The following is a 15,372-nucleotide window of genomic DNA, read 5'->3' as shown; positions in this document are numbered from 1 at the left end:
CATTACTTTATTTTAGTTAGCTTAAAACCAATCATTTTTGAACCAAAGTTTATATTTTCTTTTGAAGCTACCCTTGAAATGAAAAACCATCAATTCAACTTTGAATTAGTATCAATTGTAAGTTGAAAACCCTTCCCAGTGAACGATCCTAGAGCCACTATGCTATACTAGCTAAGGCTATCCTAGTGCATGGTGATATAGGTTATAAATTTTGTTGATTACTCCTGTTTGAGGGCCAAACTTAAGGTATACCAGCTAGGCACGCGAATCAAGCTCCTTATGGATAATATATGAGTTTGATGAGGTCCCCCTGGATAGGATACGGACCATGTCCTGTTGAGATATACGATACCACTCTCTGAAGTTTGCTGGGTCAGCTAGCTCATATGGAATATGAAGAGCCTGTGTTATGTCTCTCGCCTTTGGGATCCCCTATCATCCGTCAATGATGAAATGGATGGCTGTCGAGCTCGAGACATCTCGGGTAGTCATGGTTTGGTAGAAATCCATGGTTATTCAAGGATAGAAAAACTCCCTAGGGGTCATGAGGTGCTCCAGATGGTACCTCTGAAGTAAACCGGATCCTAAAGCTCTGGCTGCTGTCGCAAGGCCTTTATGTCAAAATAAAGCCCAAAATGAAAAGGTTAGGCTCTGCAGTCAAAATTTCCCTCAATGGGTGGCATAGTAACCATAGGCCTCTTGATGATGGCTTCCGGACCAAAGCCGGAAGGTATCTGAGAATCTGAAGGGGCCCTCGGCTCAGGCTGTGGATGCCTAGAAAACTCTCCAGGGCCTGAGGTCCTGGCTCTCTTAGGTGGGGCTCTGCGTACTGATGGCTCAGGGGGTGGAGACGTCGGTGGTCTCCGCGTGGCGTATCTTCGTTAAGGAGAGCTAGATGGTGCTCCTCCCTTGGATGACGGTATGTCTGAGGTGCGAGGGCTTGAGAAGAATCTAGAGGTGAGGAGACTCTTGGCCTCTGGTCACGAGAACCTGATGGGTCGGTGTGGCCTCCTCTGATGCACGCCATGGTTGGAATGAAATGAGAGGTATCATTTGTTAGCCGCGGGTCACTTGAGTTTTGAAAAGTGGTGGAGAGGTTTCGCAAGGCTCAGGTAGGAATGCGAAATGAAAATAGGGCTTGTCGCGTTTAAATAGTTGTTTTAACAAGTGGCTTTTTGAATTCAGATGCCTATTGGGATTCACAAGGCTATTTTAAGTTGCGAAATTTTCGCAACTTGTTCGCAAGATAAATAGACTTGCGAAATGGTTTCGCAAGTTGTTCGCAGGGTAAATGGGAAGTTGCGAAAATTTCGCAAGTTGGATTTGAAGTTGCGAAACATGCTTTCTTTTTCTTTTTCAGAATTTTTCTCCGCCTGAAGAATATTCATAGATCTTTCCATCTATTTTGTAATCTACCTGCAATTAATAATTAAAAGGTAAATTAAATCACTATAGATTAGAATTGAAACAAAAAGATCAAATTTAAAACAAGAAATAAATAAATGAAACTTTCAATTAACAATAAAGCAAAAAACTATGAACAAACAAAAAAATATGGACTTCAGTAGTCTTTCGACATACTAAGCCCATCTAACCCGTTCTTTTTCAAGTTTGATGTGGCTCAAGGAGGGTGATTTCCTCCTTGTCTCAAGAAAATTGCTCCATGAACGGCTTGAGACGTTGACCATTGACTTTAAAGCTCCTGGTGCTGTTAAGATTGAGTAGTTCAACTACTCCATTTGAATATACTTGGTGAATAGTAAATGAACCTATCCACCTTGGCTTTAGCTTTCCCTGAAAGATGTGGAGCCTAGAGTCATACAGCAAGACTCTTTGTCCTTTCTGGAATTGTTTACGGGAGATCAACTGATCATGCCTCCTCTTCAAACTCTGCTTTGAAATGTTTGAATTATTGTAGGCGTCATTTCTCAATTCCTCTATCTCATTAAGGTCTAAGAACCTTTTCATGCCGACTTTGTTCAAGTCCATATTGAGCTTCTTGATTGCCCACCAAGCTTTGTATTCTACTCCCACAGGGATATGAAAGGCTTTGCCATAAATGAGGCGGTAAGGCGACATTCCAAGAATGGTCTTATAAGTTGTTCTGTAAGCCCACAATGAGTCATTGAGCTTAACTAACCAATCTTTTCTACTTGCATTGACCACCTTCATCAATATGTTCTTGATCTCCCTGTTTGCTAACTCGACTTGGCCAGAAGTCTAAGGATGATAAGGTGTAGCTACCTTATGCTTTACCCCATACTTGGCTAAGAGAGTTTCGAATGGTTTGTTACAAAAATGAGCACCCTTATCACTAATAATGGCTTTGGGTACTCTGAATCTTGAGAAAATGTTTTCCTTTAGAAATTTGAGAACAATTATGTGATCATTGTATCTGCACGATATTGCTTCAACCCATTTAGAGACATAATCAACCCTCACTAGGATGTAAGAGTAGCCAAAGGATACAGGAAAAGGTCCCATGAAGTCAATGCCCAGACATTGAAAAAACCAATGATTAAAATGGGGTTCAAAGGCATCATGCTCCTTCTTGTCAGCTTCCCAAGCTTTTGGCATCTTTCACAACTCCTGCACATGGTGTGAGAATCTTTGAAAAGTGAGGGCCAATAGAAACCCAATTGCAATACCTTCATAGTTGTCTTCTGTGAAGCAAAGTGGCTTCCACATATGCTTTCGTGGCAATGACTGAGGATCCCCTGATGCTCTGTTTCAGGGACACACTTCCGGATTATTTGGTCCGCACAATATTTGAATAAGAATGGCTCCTCCCAATAGTAAGCATGAATTTTTGCAAAGAAGTGCTTCTTGTCTTGAGTTTTCCACTCACTTGGCAATTCTCCGGTAACTAAATAGTTAGCGATATGAGCATACCAAGGAGCAATTTCTGTTAGCATAAGCGACTCATCTGGAAAATCATCATTGATTGGCAAACAATGGGAATTATATGCCATGGTAAGCCTCGAGAGATTATCGGCTACCACATTTTCAACTCAGTTCTTGTCTTTGATTTGAAGATTGAATTCTTGAAGCAGTAGGATCCATCTGATCAACCTCGCTTTTGCATCCTGCTTGGTCAACAGATACTTCAGAGCTGAGTGGTCAGTGAAAACCATAATGAAAGACCCCACCAAGTAAGCTCGAAATTTGTCTAAGGCAAAGACTACAACCAACAACTCTTTCTCTGTGGTTATATAGTTTTTTTGTGCCTCGTTCAACGTTTTTCTTGCATAGTGGATCACGTAAGGCTTTCCTTCTTCTCTTTGCCCAAGGACGACTCCTATAGCGAAGTCACTGGCGTCGCACATCACTTCAAAGGGTAATTGCCAGTTAGGTGCCCTCACTATTAGAGTGGTTGTCAAAATTTGCTTCAATTCTTCAAAACTTTGTTGACGTCTATCATCCCACTCGAATTTTGCATCTTTTACCAACAATTCACACAGAGGTTTGGTGAGTTTAGAGAAATCTTTAATGAACCTCCTGTAGAACCCAACATGGCTGAGGAATTGCCTCACTCCTTTAACAGTAGTAGGAGACGGCAGCTTGACAATAAGGTTTACCTTTGCTTTGTCCACCTCAATGTCTCTCTTGGAGATAATATGTCCAAGGACAATTCCTTGGTGTACCATAAAATGGCATTTCTCCCAATTAAGCACCAGGTCATTTTCAATGCATCGACCAAGAATAGATTCCAAGTTAGCTAAGCATTCATCGAATGTGCTTCCGTATATGGTGATATCGTCCATAAAGACTTCCATAATACGCTCCACCATATTGGTAAAAATGCTCAACATGCATCTTTGGAATGTTGCTAGTGCATTGCATAAGCTAAAAGGCATTCTTCTGTAGGCATACATTCTGAATGGGCATGTAAAGGTGGTCTTCTCCTGGTCTTCAATAGCAATTTCAATTTGAAAGTACCCGAAGTAGCCATCTAAGAAACAATAGAAAGGATGGCCTAAGACTCTCTTAAGCACTTGATCCATAAACGGCAATGGGAAGTGGTCCTTCCTTATTACAGCGTTTAGCTTTCTGTAGTCAATACACACCCTCCAACCTGAAGTGAGGCGTGTAGAAACTTCCTCTCCCTTATCATTTAGCACCATAGTGATCCTTGATTTCTTTGGCATGACTTGCGTAGGACTCACCCATGGACTATCTGATATAGGGTAAATAATACCGGCCTGAAGTAATTTAAGCACTTCAGCTTGAACCACCTCTTACAAGTGAGGGTTCAATCTTCTTTGGGGTAGATGAACTGGCTTAGCTTCTTCTTCCATATATATATATGATGAGTACAGACTAAAGGACTAATCCCCTTTAGATAAGAGATTTTCCACCTTATCGCCTTCTTACATCTCCTAAGGACTTCCAGCAGAGAATCCTCCTGAGTAATGGTAAGAGATGAAAAAATAACAATAGGGCTCAGCTTGTTCTCCTCCAGGTATGCATATTTCAACTCAGCGGGTAATGGCTTCTTACGTCTCCACCTTATTGAATAAAGGTAGAATTTCTTCCCGCCTCTTCAAAGGGTAAAAAGTAGCAAGCAATTTTGAGGGTTCATGTGACCCTTCATCAAGATTCTCAAGACTCTCGTTGAATTCTTCTAACATTTTCTGATCACAATACTCCTCCAATAGGTTTTCAATCATACACACCTCTTCTGGCCTTCTTCTTCTTCCGGATGGAATTGTTTCTTGCATAAGTAGAAGATGTTGAGTTCCATTGTCAGATTGCCAAAAGAGAGTTGCATCATTCCATTTCTACAATTGATAATGGCATTTGATGTAGCTAGGAATGGTCTCCCAAGTATAATAGGGACATAGTTGGTTCTTTTTGCATTTGGATCCGTGTCCAAGACAACAAAATCTACTGGGTAGTAGAATTTGTCAATTTGGACTAGGACATCTTCAATTATACCTCTTGGAATTTTCACAGATCTATCTGCTAGAGATAGAGTGATTGATGTTGGTTTCAACTCTCCCAACCCCAATTGCTCGTAGACAGAGTATGGTAGCAAGTTTACACTTGCTCCTAAGTCCAACAAAGCTCTTTCCAATGGCACCCCTCCAATCGTCACCGAGATAGTAGGGCAGCCCGGATCTTTGTATTTTACTAGGGATTTGCACTGTATAATGGAACTTACTTGCTCAGTCAAGAAGGCTTTCTTGCTCACGTTCAACCCTCTTTTTATAGTGCATAAGTCCTTTAAAAATTTTGCATACGTCAAAACTTGTTTAATCATATCTAGCAACGAGATATTAACTTTCACTTGCCTCAACACTTCAAAAATTTCTGATGCGTTGTTGATTCCCTTTTTCCCATGTAAAGCTTGGGGAAAAGGTGGAGGCATGTGGTTCTTCCTCATATCTTCTTTGGCAATGTTCCTTTCCGGTCCTTCTTTTACAGTAAAATCATGGTCTTCCTTCTTCGTGTTGTTCCTTGGTTTCTTTCCTTTGAACTCCTCCTTCTTCTCTTCCTCTACTTCCCTCTCTGTTTCTTGCTCTGGCGTGGTTATTGGCAGATCAACCTCTTTACCACTCCTTAGAGTGATCATTGCTTTTACTTCCCTCATCTGCGAAGATTCTCCTTCTTCAGCCTCCACTTCATGGACAACTGTTGGATTTTGATGAGGTTGGGAAGGAAACCTTCCCTTATTTTGCACTGTGTTGAGGTTGGTAAGCCTAGAGATTGAGTAGTGGAGATTATCTCTCTTTTGAGATAGATCATTTTTCACCCCATCCATCTTTTTATTCAATGAACTCTCTACACTGTTAATTCTTTGACTGAGCTGAGCATTGATGGATTTCTAGTCTCCAACAAAATCTCCCATGACCTTGCTAAGATTTACAATGGCTTGTTCCAGATTTGATGCTTGTGGAGGTGCTTGGTCGGGTTGCATGTACTGAGGTGCCCTTGGTTTCCAAGAGAAATTTGGATGGTTCATCCAATTTGCAGTGTAGGTGTTACCATAGGAAACATTGTTATTGGGTTTAGATTGCCCAATAACGTTTTCTTGATCTTCGAACATCTCTCTCACAACCGGAATTGTAAAACACTCTGCCACCACGTGCTCAAAAGATTGACAAATTGAACATGGCATAGCTTGCATTGGGGCTTCAGCAATGGCCTGTACCTCGCGTATCTTTTTTATTTCCAGCTCCTCCAATCTTCTTGTCATAACTGCGAATTTTACTTTCATATCAGTGTCTTAACTCAGTGTATACATCCCAGCCTTAGCATTGGAAACATTAGGTTGAGAATTCATTTTCCCCACTTCTCTGGCATTTGGTTCATCCCATTCTTGTGAAACTTTAGCTACATAACTCAAGAAATCCATGGCTTCCTCTGGATTCTTACTCATGAAGTCTCCTCCACACATCGTTTCCAAGAGCTGCTTCATTGAGAAAGACATTCCGTCATAGAAATAGCTCACCACCAGCCATGTATCAAAGCTATGGTGAGGACAAGCGTTGATTGCTTCCATGTATCTTTTCCAACACTCATAGAATTTCTCATTCTCTTTAGCTGAGAAATTTGAAATTTGCCTTTTCAAGCCATTAGTTTTATGAGTCGGGAAAAATTTCTTGAGAAATTCAGCTTGTAAATCTGTCCAAGCTCAGATACTTCTTGGCCTCAGAGAATTAAGCCAAATTTTGGCCTTATCCTTTAAGGTAAAAGGAAATAGCTTCAACCGCATTAAGTCGATGGACGCTCCTCCTTCTCAAAACGTATTACAAACTTCTTCAAATTCTTTGATATGTGTGTAGGGATTCTCTCTTTCCATGCCATGGAAAGTAGGTAGAAGTGGACAATATGTGGTATGATCACTAGCTGCTCTGTAGATGACACTATACATGATGGTGCACTCATACGAGGTGGGTGCATGCGATCCCGCATAGAGCGAAATGCATTGAGATTATCCTCCTGAGCGTGTTGACTATGCTGATCTTTAGGTGTAGGCTCCATGATATTCAAGCACAAATCCAACTCTGTCTTGTGAGGATTTTCAATTTTCACAAGTCTTCCCCCACTGTCTCGTATCCAATATGGCATACATAAGTAGCAGTAATTGAAACAAAAACAAGAAGAAAAAAAAAAGAAAAAAAAAAAGAAAACTAATCTAGAAAAAGATTAAAATTAACTAAAAGAAATCCAAAGGTAACTTAAAACAAGCACAAATTAAAATAAAGCGATTAAAAAGGGTTAGTAAAAGAAAAGAAAAATCATCGAACTTGTGATGAAGATCACAAGTATTTTGAGAAAATCATATCATTGTGAAGTGGCACCATCCCCGGCAACGACGCCATTTGATTCGTTCCTAACGGTGTGCAACTTGATTCGGTCTTCAGATGGGAGTTATCAACAAAATTTATAAACCTGATTCACCATATACTAGGGTAGCATAGCTAGCATAGCATAGTGGCTCTAGGATCATTCACAGGGATGGGTTTTCATATCACACATGATATTAGTTTCAAAATATGGTTTTCCTTTTACCAATTAGCTTTAAAAGAAAACATAATCGTTTGGTTGAAAAAGATTGTGTTTAAGCTAATCAAAATAATAACTATGATTAATTACAAAGAGAAGGTTTCTTGGACTTCCAGGTCACTAGGTTCAAGTCCTTTATACAAAAAGAGAAAATTCCGGATCTTTTCCTCGAATTAGGGATTTAACATGTAGTTATTTCCAGAACCGGTGTGATACAGTTGCTTCCCATTAATGGTTTCAACCCTAAAACCTCTCACTGACTCACCTTGCAATGGTTCATACCTCTCACCTGGTATTAGCCATTCAAGGAGGTCATTAACCTTGGAATACCCTTCAAAAGCTCGTAAGAGATAACTAATGGATGTCTCCGAAGAGTCCAAAAGCTTACCAAGTGTTGGCTATTCTAAGTACTTCTACCTTTAAACCACCTCCTAGAGGCTCGTAAGAGATAACTTAATGGATCTCTATGGGCTAAGTCCAAATGCTTACCAAGTGTTGGCCTAGGCGATTTTAAGGGATTTTAAGTTAACTAGAAAAATAGAAACCATTCGCGGGTCACAACCTCCTTTCATTAAAACTGAAACAAGGAAAACTCCCAATATTGTATCCAGATCCTTTACCTAACTTCTTTTAGTCCAAGAAACGAAAAGGTCTAGCCACTCATCCTCTGAGAAAACGTCCTCAGAGGGTGTTTGGCTAGAAAGAAAATAAAAGATAAAATGAGAAGGTAAGGCAGAGCAAAGCTTTGTATTTTTACTTACTAATAAGAATGTACAAGTGATCCCCAAGAACTTCTTTCGAAAGTTCAAGATATCGAGATGGAGATATTCTAAGACATATATAGAGAGATATTTGCAACCCCTCACTAAAATATCCTAAAAAATCTAAAAACAAAATATCTTTAGCTGATTACAATATCTAAAAATATCTTCAGCTGATTACAAGGAGAGAATGGGTAATTACACAAAATATCTTGAAATAAAAATCTAATGGAGTCGGTAGGAAAATATCTCAAATTTACACAGGGAGGATTTTCACAAGTTAAAACAGGGACTTGCGAAATTCCTTCAGCTTTGTTGCTCTCTGTCCTACAGTACAAACTCCTCACCAGTTTCTCAAGTTGAAAGAGGAACTTGCGAAATTGATGAATGTTAGATTCCTTCTCTGATTCTCCTCCTTGCTTACTTGATTGAATTGGCAAAGGCTTCAAAGCTCTCCAAGACTTGGATTCTTCATGTTTTGAGATTCAACTAGCTTTGCTATGAACGAAACAAAGTACTCCCTCATTCTTGGCTCATTTTATTGATAAAAAAGCTATTAACAACACCAAAACTTACCAAAATTTGATTAGTATATTTGCAAAGGTCCTTAATGTGCCAATTGGGTTAAAAGGTGTTAATTACTACTCAAAAACGTTTGAAAAAAGTTAATTTTAGGTTATAAAATAGCACTTTTTGAGTAGTAATCAACCTCTACCCACTTAGTAAAATAATCTATGGCTACTAAGATGAACTCATGGCCATTGGAAAATTTTGACGAGATCTTTCCAATGATATCAATACACCATACTGAGAATGGCCATAGCGATGTCAAAGCATACAACTCTGAGAGAGGTACATGAATAAGATCTCCATGCATCTAACACTCTAGACATTTTTGAACAAACTGACAACATTGAGATAAGCACATATAATTCTCTTACAACATGTTCTTGTTTTTAGATCAAATCCAATATGAGAACTTCAAATCAAGCCATCACCTCACAATAGTCATGTGTGAAAATCCATGTTGTTTTTCCTATGAGTTACAAACAAAGCCTTGAATTAAGCAACTTAACCAAAGAATGAGTTCTAGTGATGGTTTCTAAATATATCACACTATTTTTCTTTCAACACAGAGAAAATCATGACTTCCCTTTACTCTCTCAATCCAATTATTATTCATTTTCCAGATAGTTATAATTATCATTATCATTAAGAGTTGAGAGTGATCTAAAGATCTAGAATTATACCTCATCTTTTTTGTTTCTTGAATTAAGTGTGTGTTCATGCATAAAATTTTGTGCAAACAAGAAAAAGAAAAAAAAACTAAAAAAAACTAGTTGTTTCTTAAATAAAAAAAAAAAAATTACTTTCTTGGTTATTTTTAAGGTGATGGTAAGTGACAGTGCTGATCACTTAATGTTATTCTCACTTTGGGTACATCCCTTTCAAAGTTGTAAAACATCCAACCCTTAGCACTTAGTGTGTAAGTTCACAATAATCATGTAGTGTTAGCTCAATGTATAGCCCTAAGGCCTTTTGGATTGTCACTTCATGTTTTTTTCCTTTTTTTTGCATTATGAATATTTCCTAATGAGCTATTATAGTGACTTCTTGGATATTAATATGCTTGTCTGGTTGGGTGTTCAGATTCGTGAAGCTGACATTTCTTAATTACCATTTGTTGTTGAGCTTGTTGAAGAATTCTATGAAAGGTTGCAAAATTTCAATAATGTTACTGTATTTTGTAGACTAGGCAAGTGATTTTCAAATATTACTTCTTAATGCCCCTTTTTTTATTGATATATATATTCTCTGGATTGTTGTAATAAATCTTCCTCAAGTGAATTCTTTTAATAAAGCTATTTTTTTTCTAGCTTTTGAATGAATGATTACTTTTGTAGGGGCAAGATGTGATTTTCTATGGTTTTTAAATCCCAAGCTTCTGTGGCTTATCAACGTGATTTTCCACAGAGTTTAGAAATACCTTTTGAGATATGATTCATTGGAGATAAATTTAGATGGCTGCCTAAAAGTGTAAATGATGATTTATAAATTATGTGATTAGGGGAGTGGTATCCTTGAGGCAGTTGCTCTGCACTTGTACATCTTGTCTATTGAAATAATGTTTCAATTTTATGGCCTATGGTTTTTTGTTTGGCCTATAAGTTGGTTGATGTAATTTGTTATTTAGCAAAAAAACTTTGTATTGTAAATTATTATCGGATTATCCAATTTGGATATGTATATAAAATATGTTTTATATATTTTTGGAATATATAGTTTGGATATATGTATTATCAGAGATTAAAATTTTGTTGCTTCAAATGAAGTTTTTTTATATATAATAGAAAATATATGCTAGAAAATTCAGCAACATCTCTTCATGCAATGAGAATTTTAATTAAAATATTAAAAAATAAAATAAAACTCAAGACCTTAATTGCGGCCAAGCATAAGCTATGTCCACTCATAGATTAAGTAGCAGCCAAGGAAAAGTGGCATAAAAAGGAATTAAAAAAATTTCTCAAGATCTTAAATTGTGGCCAATCATAAACTGTGTCCACATCATAGATTAGGTAGCAACCAAGGAGAAGTGGCATCCAAATGAAGCCTTATAACAACGGCCTACAAAAAGTCCTATTTATAAGTACCAAATAGTACTAAATATGTAGACATCATATCTTTATAGCAACGAAGATCATAGCCCTACCTATATAGAGTCTTTAGTGGAGGAAAAGAGATGGTGCAGTCATAGTTTCACAAACTTTAGTTACATTTTTACATGCGGCTGTAGCTGTAGGATTTATCTGTACCCCTTGTGGTCATGCTATGTCGCGGCCTACTTTGTCCGCACCTAAATCTTATAGTGACAATGTATCTACTTGTTGTTGCGGAAATTTTTCCGCAGCTATAAACTGGCCTTCTTGCAGTGTACATTATTTCATTACAACAATAATAATGGATAATTGAAATGGTAAAAAAAAAAATTAAGTGCATTTAATAGGCTGAATAGCTACATGCCCTTTTTAATGTACTCAAGGGAGTTGAAATGATTAAAGGGGAAGCTTCAATGGTAGCGGGGAGGGGGGGTTGCCTTTTCACCTTTTTCTTCTAAATGCATTCACACACCTCTTAACCTGACATAGCCCCACAACTCACTCCACCACTGCCATCAATAACCTTAGCCCATGTTCTCACATCTCACTACCATCTTTACAATCCTACAGAGCCTCCACATCGTTGCAATCCTTCAAAGCCTCCACGAGATCCCTAGCACCATAATGAAGACATGCACCTATTGTGAACTCACCAACGTGAGCAAGACCATCTCAAACCCAACTCCTCCCAAGGCCTTTGTCAACTCGCTGGCCAAACACTGTACAACTCAACATCCCCATTACAAAAATAATAGTCACTTTGAAACCCATTGTTCACTTGGTTTGATTTTTTAGTACCTTGCATTGCACTTTGCTTTCATGTATGGAAGTTGATTTTTTTTTTTAAAAAAAAAAAAAAACATAATGAAATGGTTTTATGATATTATGGATCCTAGTCAGGAATGACAACAAGGCGTGTTTAGGACATGGCACCCTTATCTCATTCTCGTCCCAAAATATATAATTATTTTTCATCCCTGTCCCAAACCCGGGGCAGGGCAGGGTATGCACTCCCATTCTCATTTTCAAACATATATTAAAATCATGTCCCCGTCCCACCTTGCTCAATCCCGTCCTACCCCGAGTAAGTATTTTTGGGTTAGGTCAAGTTAAGTCTTGCTTTCATTGTTTGGAAAATGAAACCAAAATGGAAAATGGATCGTGAGAAATAGATCAAGCATTTTCAAAGAAATTTGGTGCTCAAAAAATGTAGGAAGAGGAAAAAAAATGAAGAAGTTTAGAACCACCAAAAGTTCTTCTAGTGTTTCATCTTTTCTTGTATTTTCTTAACATTAAAAGGAGAAATAAGAAAGAAAAAAAAATGTAATAGATGGAACCACCATTGAAAATGCTATGAATTGACTTGTCAACAGATGATGAAAGCCCCCAAAACACCATTGCTATTGGCGTCTCTCTCTTCATCATCGCTTACTCTCCAACTCTTTCTTTGTTACTCTTTGGTTTTTAGTGAGTTTTTGGTGATTAATATTTGAAAATAAATATAAAAATAATTTTTATTAGAAAAATGAATATGGATTTAAAACTAACGGCTCAAAATTTGAGTTATAAAATTTTTGAATTTGGAAAATGGGTCTGGAAAAAAAAAAGTATGAGAATTGAGAAAAGCATGTCTGCATTGGGTAAGAGAAACCATAGAAATGGAAGAGGAGGAAGATATTTATAGAAGGAGTTTCTTGGTATTTTGTAGGATACAAAGGATAAATTTGTATTTTCACATTTGGAGCAAAACGAAATGGGTTAAATTATTACAAAACTTGACCCCGCCTCGAACTCGATCCGGGTTTTAAAAAATAAATCCAAACCCATCTAATTCTCGATTACTAAGCTCATATATCCTTCCTAATGGGGGTGAGTGACCCGGAAAACCAATGAAATTATCATCCTTAATCCTAGTTTCATGTGGGTTTTAACCTTTTATCTCCATATATTATGGGTTAATGTGAGTTTGATTTTTGTAATGGTTTAATATGGGTTTTGGATTTATAACACCATGCAATATGAGTTCATTGGTTTCATTTTATTTTTTAGTTTTACAATACCATGCATTATGGGTCATGTGGAGTTGGGTTGGGTTTAAATTTAAAATTATGTATATAAATAATAATACTATTGAGATGCTATTGAGTTTTTGTGGGTTTTGGTTAATTTTATTCATTTTATTTATCTTATTCATCCTCACTAGGCATATTTGATCAATTAAATTCTTATTTTTGTTTGGAAATCAATGTATTTTCATTGGAAAAATATTTTTGATGGAGAAATATGTTTCAAATAGTATAACAATGATCAAAACATTTTATAAATAATTTTTCCTTAATATATGGAACACAATTTTTAGCAAAATAATTGTGAATCAAAATGCAATTTTTAATGTTTATTAGCAAAATAATAATAATAATATGCTAATTCTATTTTTGATGGAAATGTATTACATAGTTGGTAAGAGAAAGTTTCTAGATTTAATTAGAAAAAATAATAAATCCACTTGTTTGAAAAATGACAAACTTCCTATTTTAAAAGGAAATAAAAAATTGGAAAAGAAATATAAGAAAATTGGTAATTATAATAGTACGTGATAGAAATAATGAAAATAATAACAATGTTGATTAATTAAATCTTTTATTTGTTCCCTTTTTCATTTAGTGTTTGATTGGATACGCTTTTTATTTTTATTTTTTAAATAGAGAATAGTGGTAACTTCTAAAAAAAATATAGTAACTCTTACATAAAAAGGTATAGACTTAAAATTACTTTAAATTTAAGGTGGTAATATTATTTTTTTTAGGGTAAGTTTCAATGAGTTCTTATATTTAAGATAGGAATTAATATCATATTTTAAAATATAAAAAAAAAAGCAACAAAAACAAAAAAAAACAAGAAGTATATCCCACAAGTCCTTAGTTATTCACTTGTTTGTGAACTTAGCTTATGGAAAGTTGAGGGAAAGTTTTTTAAAAGGAAAACAAAATATAAAAAGCAATTCCTTGTGTAGAAAAAAAAAATGTATTATTTTTTATTATTTAATCACAATAACAAGCATGCACATTTTGTTTCATTTCTTATCTTTGTAAAAAGAATTTTTTTTCCTTCCATTTTTAAGAGTTGTTTGTGGTGGCTTTTATAACTATTATCATTCCCTTTAATTTTTAAATACAGAGTTGCTGTCATCATATTATATGAATAACAAGAGCCATGATGTCTAATATATATTAGATATTCTTACTAGATATATAATTAGATGATATATATATATATAATAATTACGTGATATTATATCAACACCTTTAAATAGGTATATAGAGAATTATCTTTGAAAACTTCAAAAAAAAAATTATTTATTTATTATTTTTCTTTGGATACAGAATATGTTTACATAATTTCATATATTCTTACTCTACTAGCTAGCTACCTAGATTGGCTTCAAGGACCAGGTACGAATATGGTGTTTATAATTTTATCTTTATCTTTTTTTTCTTTTTTCTTTTTTGAGCTAATTTTCAATTTATTTTTTTTCCTTGTTTTTATATTATCACAAAATAATTTATTTGGATTTTTGAAAACTTACATAACATAAAAAATAGTTTGTTCATAATTCTCTTTGTCAAATGAGCATTAGTTATATCTTGTATTTTTAAATAATCCCTTTTAAGTAATTTATTTATTAGGTTTCATGTCATTGAATATAAATTATATATATTATAAATCATGTCGTAATCATAATTTTGTCATATTATTAGAATTCAAATTTGATAAATTGAACTTGATAAAAGAAGTATAGGAAGAACAATAAACATTTAATTATTACTAATGGAATTGCATGCATGAAACCTTAAATATCTCTTTCAAGTATCATTGTAAGACAATTAATGTCTCTTATCACGTATTTAAGACAAATAAGTTGAAAATTTATGAAAATGACTTTCTCTCTAAGCCAAATTCAAGTTTACAACTAATATGTCTAGCATGTGATTGGTAATTGGTCTGCAAACGATGCTTGAATTGTCTGTTTGGACAGTTTAGGAATACATAATATCTATTAAGTCATTTGTTGGTGCTTTGTGCATATTGAAAGACTATGATAGTTATTCCTCTTGTTCTTTGGGTACATATTTAGACAAGATGACATATTGTTAGTTGCTTAATTAAACAAACTAATAGTGTGTTTATATCTTGGCTAAGTCATGTATTTGGAGACCAATGGGGAAATGCTATCAAATTTTTCTTAATTTGGATTTAAGCAACTTGGTGGTCGACTCTTTGATTTTATGCAATCCTAAATAGGATAAGAACCACCACCTTATTTACAATAGGAAAAGTAAAGGGCATGCATAAGATTTTTTTCATTTACATTTGTGTTATTTGGTCGGTCATTGTTGATAGAAAACTATAAAATATATCAACAAATAAAAGTTTGATAT

The 15,372-nt window shown here is 35.5% G+C and overlaps 1 protein-coding gene across 1 annotated transcript; it reads right to left on the bottom strand.

Annotated features, from left to right (window-relative positions):
* Positions 1-4,666: 4,666 nt before the first annotated feature.
* On the bottom strand, positions 4,667-6,199 carry LOC117913240. Its single transcript, XM_034828199.1, has 2 exons — positions 5,855-6,199; positions 4,667-5,731 (listed from the first exon to the last, which is right to left on the bottom strand). The coding sequence occupies exons 1-2, from the start codon at positions 6,197-6,199 to the stop codon at positions 4,667-4,669; spliced, it is 1,410 nt and encodes a 469-aa protein (XP_034684090.1).
* Positions 6,200-15,372: the final 9,173 nt, after the last annotated feature.

Source organism: Vitis riparia, chromosome 4, assembly GCF_004353265.1.
Source record: "Vitis riparia cultivar Riparia Gloire de Montpellier isolate 1030 chromosome 4, EGFV_Vit.rip_1.0, whole genome shotgun sequence".
Classification (NCBI taxonomy): domain Eukaryota; kingdom Viridiplantae; phylum Streptophyta; class Magnoliopsida; order Vitales; family Vitaceae; genus Vitis; species Vitis riparia.
The sequence above is the reverse complement of the archived record's forward strand: the minus strand, read 5'-3'. Positions and strand labels throughout refer to the sequence as shown.